This window comes from Gigantopelta aegis, chromosome 4 (genome assembly GCF_016097555.1).
Source record: "Gigantopelta aegis isolate Gae_Host chromosome 4, Gae_host_genome, whole genome shotgun sequence".
NCBI classification, from domain to species: Eukaryota; Metazoa; Mollusca; class Gastropoda; order Neomphalida; family Peltospiridae; genus Gigantopelta; species Gigantopelta aegis.
The window spans coordinates 55,009,762-55,011,971 of record NC_054702.1 but is presented as its reverse complement, the minus strand read 5'-3'; the positions used below and the strand labels follow the sequence as shown (position 1 = coordinate 55,011,971).

Here is a 2,210-nt window from a genome sequence, read left to right as displayed (position 1 = left end):
CACTCTTTTATTTTTTTACCAATTATTTTATTAATTCTTGGGAAAAAATTTGTTAACAGTCATTTGAACATAATACGAACTTCCTTTTTCTATTTCTTTTCTTATTATTATTTACATTGTATGCTGTGACATTTTTACTATTTTAACAAGCTGTTCGATAACGTTAGCTAGATTCGGAATCTATTTAGCAGTTAAATCTATAACGAGGCGTCATCACTCATGACCAAGTCTTTTTAAAGCCACACAACCGGGTGGGGTGGGGTGGGGGGGTAATTAATGATCATTACCGAACACTAAAAACTGGTTTCTGTGTGTCAGATTCATATCCGAACGGACCCCTATCGGGATTATGTGGCTCACCCAGGCAGGTAACTTCTTTTTCATGCAAATAATTATAAGCATCTTACCGTAATCTGGATAATAATGACTTAATGAGTATTTCAGTTCATGTAAATGATATTTAGTCGTGCATGGTTTATTCCCCCGGGCATTCGATAGATCATAATAAATTACATTATATGCAGTGGCTTTATACAATATTACCAAGTCTGAAATGCTTTGACGTTGCAAGCCCTGCCAAAACGTGTCTTTTTTTTTCTGACAATTATGACTCCACGCCCCCTGTGGTTGTGGTTGTAGAGGCCATAGTTTGGTGTGATGAAGAAAATTGTTGTTCATAACATTTGATACAATAATGTTAGTTGTGAAGGATTATTCATTCAAATTTTTAATGACATTCACGATGCATTTATGATAGATATCTTTAGACATCTTTCTATATATATACATAGACAAATTCTTTGGCGTGAAATTATGGACATAATATAAGAGCTATTAAGGAATGCCATTTCTTTTCCGAGGTATGATATTTTATGTTAGAAAACATTCATACGCAAATTAAGTTTAGTGCGTGTTATTTGTTCTAATATGTAAAAATGATTATTGAATTGTCAAAAAAACTGTTCGATAACTTTCAATATATATTTTAAGCTTCGATGATTTTCGAAGTGTCTGAAATTTTAAAAGTGAAGTTAAAAGACTAGTCATGCTGAATTCCTCGGATGCTGAAGTGTTGTCGATATCGGGAGCCGGGATTGATCTGAGGACGGGCTCGGCGATAAGACGACGATCAAAGTTTGTCGTTCGGAGTGCTCCGGTAAGTACTAGTAATTTGCATATCTCGTGTTCAAAATAATTAACAAGGCGTAAAAACAATTAGTTCAGTGTACATGTATTAGTCATTTGCATATCTCATTACACAGCGTGAAATAATGTATCAGTCAAATTATTGCAGATTATTTGTTTGTCTGTTTGTTTTTTTGTTGTATTTATTGTTTTATTTATTTTTATTTATTTATTCATTTAGATTAATTATTAATTATTTATTTATTTTCTTACTAACTTACTCACTTTCTTATTTACCTACCTACCTACTAATACACACACGCATATTTATTTATTTATTTATTTATATTTATTAATATTTATTTATTTATTTAGATGTATATATTTTATTTACTTATTTGGGTATTTATTTATTTACTTACTTTCTTACCTACCTACCTACCTACCTACCCTACCTACCTACCTACCTACCTACCTACACACACGTACATTTTGTATTAAATTTTTTTAATTATTATTATTTACTATCGTTATAACTTGGAACTTAACAAAAAGGGATACCACCACTGCTAACACTTCTGACAGACTTTAAACAACACAACAGGGTGGTGGGAGGGGGTAGATAATGATCATCACTGAACGTCGAAAACATTTTTACAATAGACGCATTTAGGATAGATCATTAACAGTGTTTTCGTACCGTGACGTGACCTTCATATCCAATTCACAATCTAGGTTATATCCTCCTCCTCTTTAACTTAGTTTCGTGCTTATATCCAATTAAGGTTCAAGCACGCTGTCCTGGGCACACACCTCAGCTATTTGGGTTGTTTGTCCAGGATAGTGGGTATGTTATATTCAAAAGCAAATTGTATTGAAATTGACGTCTCATGGTGGACGCCATTATGGAATTCCTATGTAGGAGATTACGTATACCATATACTATTTGTAAAAAAAACCCAGTCTAATAAATATCTTCAGGACTAACATTCTGTATCTTGTGAAAATATCATTCTTATTTAATATAATTTAGTAGAATGTTTACAGCGGTTACAAATAATGCAAATTCGTTCCTTTGTATTAAA

At 32.3% G+C, this 2,210-nt stretch overlaps 1 protein-coding gene across 1 annotated transcript in view; it reads left to right on the top strand.

Annotated features, from left to right (window-relative positions):
* Positions 1–1,045: 1,045 nt before the first annotated feature.
* Positions 1,046–2,210, top strand: part of LOC121369891 — an 18,875-nt gene continuing 17,710 nt past the window's right edge. Inside the window, exon 1 of the mRNA XM_041494969.1 lies at positions 1,046–1,156. Coding sequence (XP_041350903.1) covers positions 1,046–1,156 — 111 coding nt within the window. The remainder of the gene's footprint in view (positions 1,157–2,210) is intronic.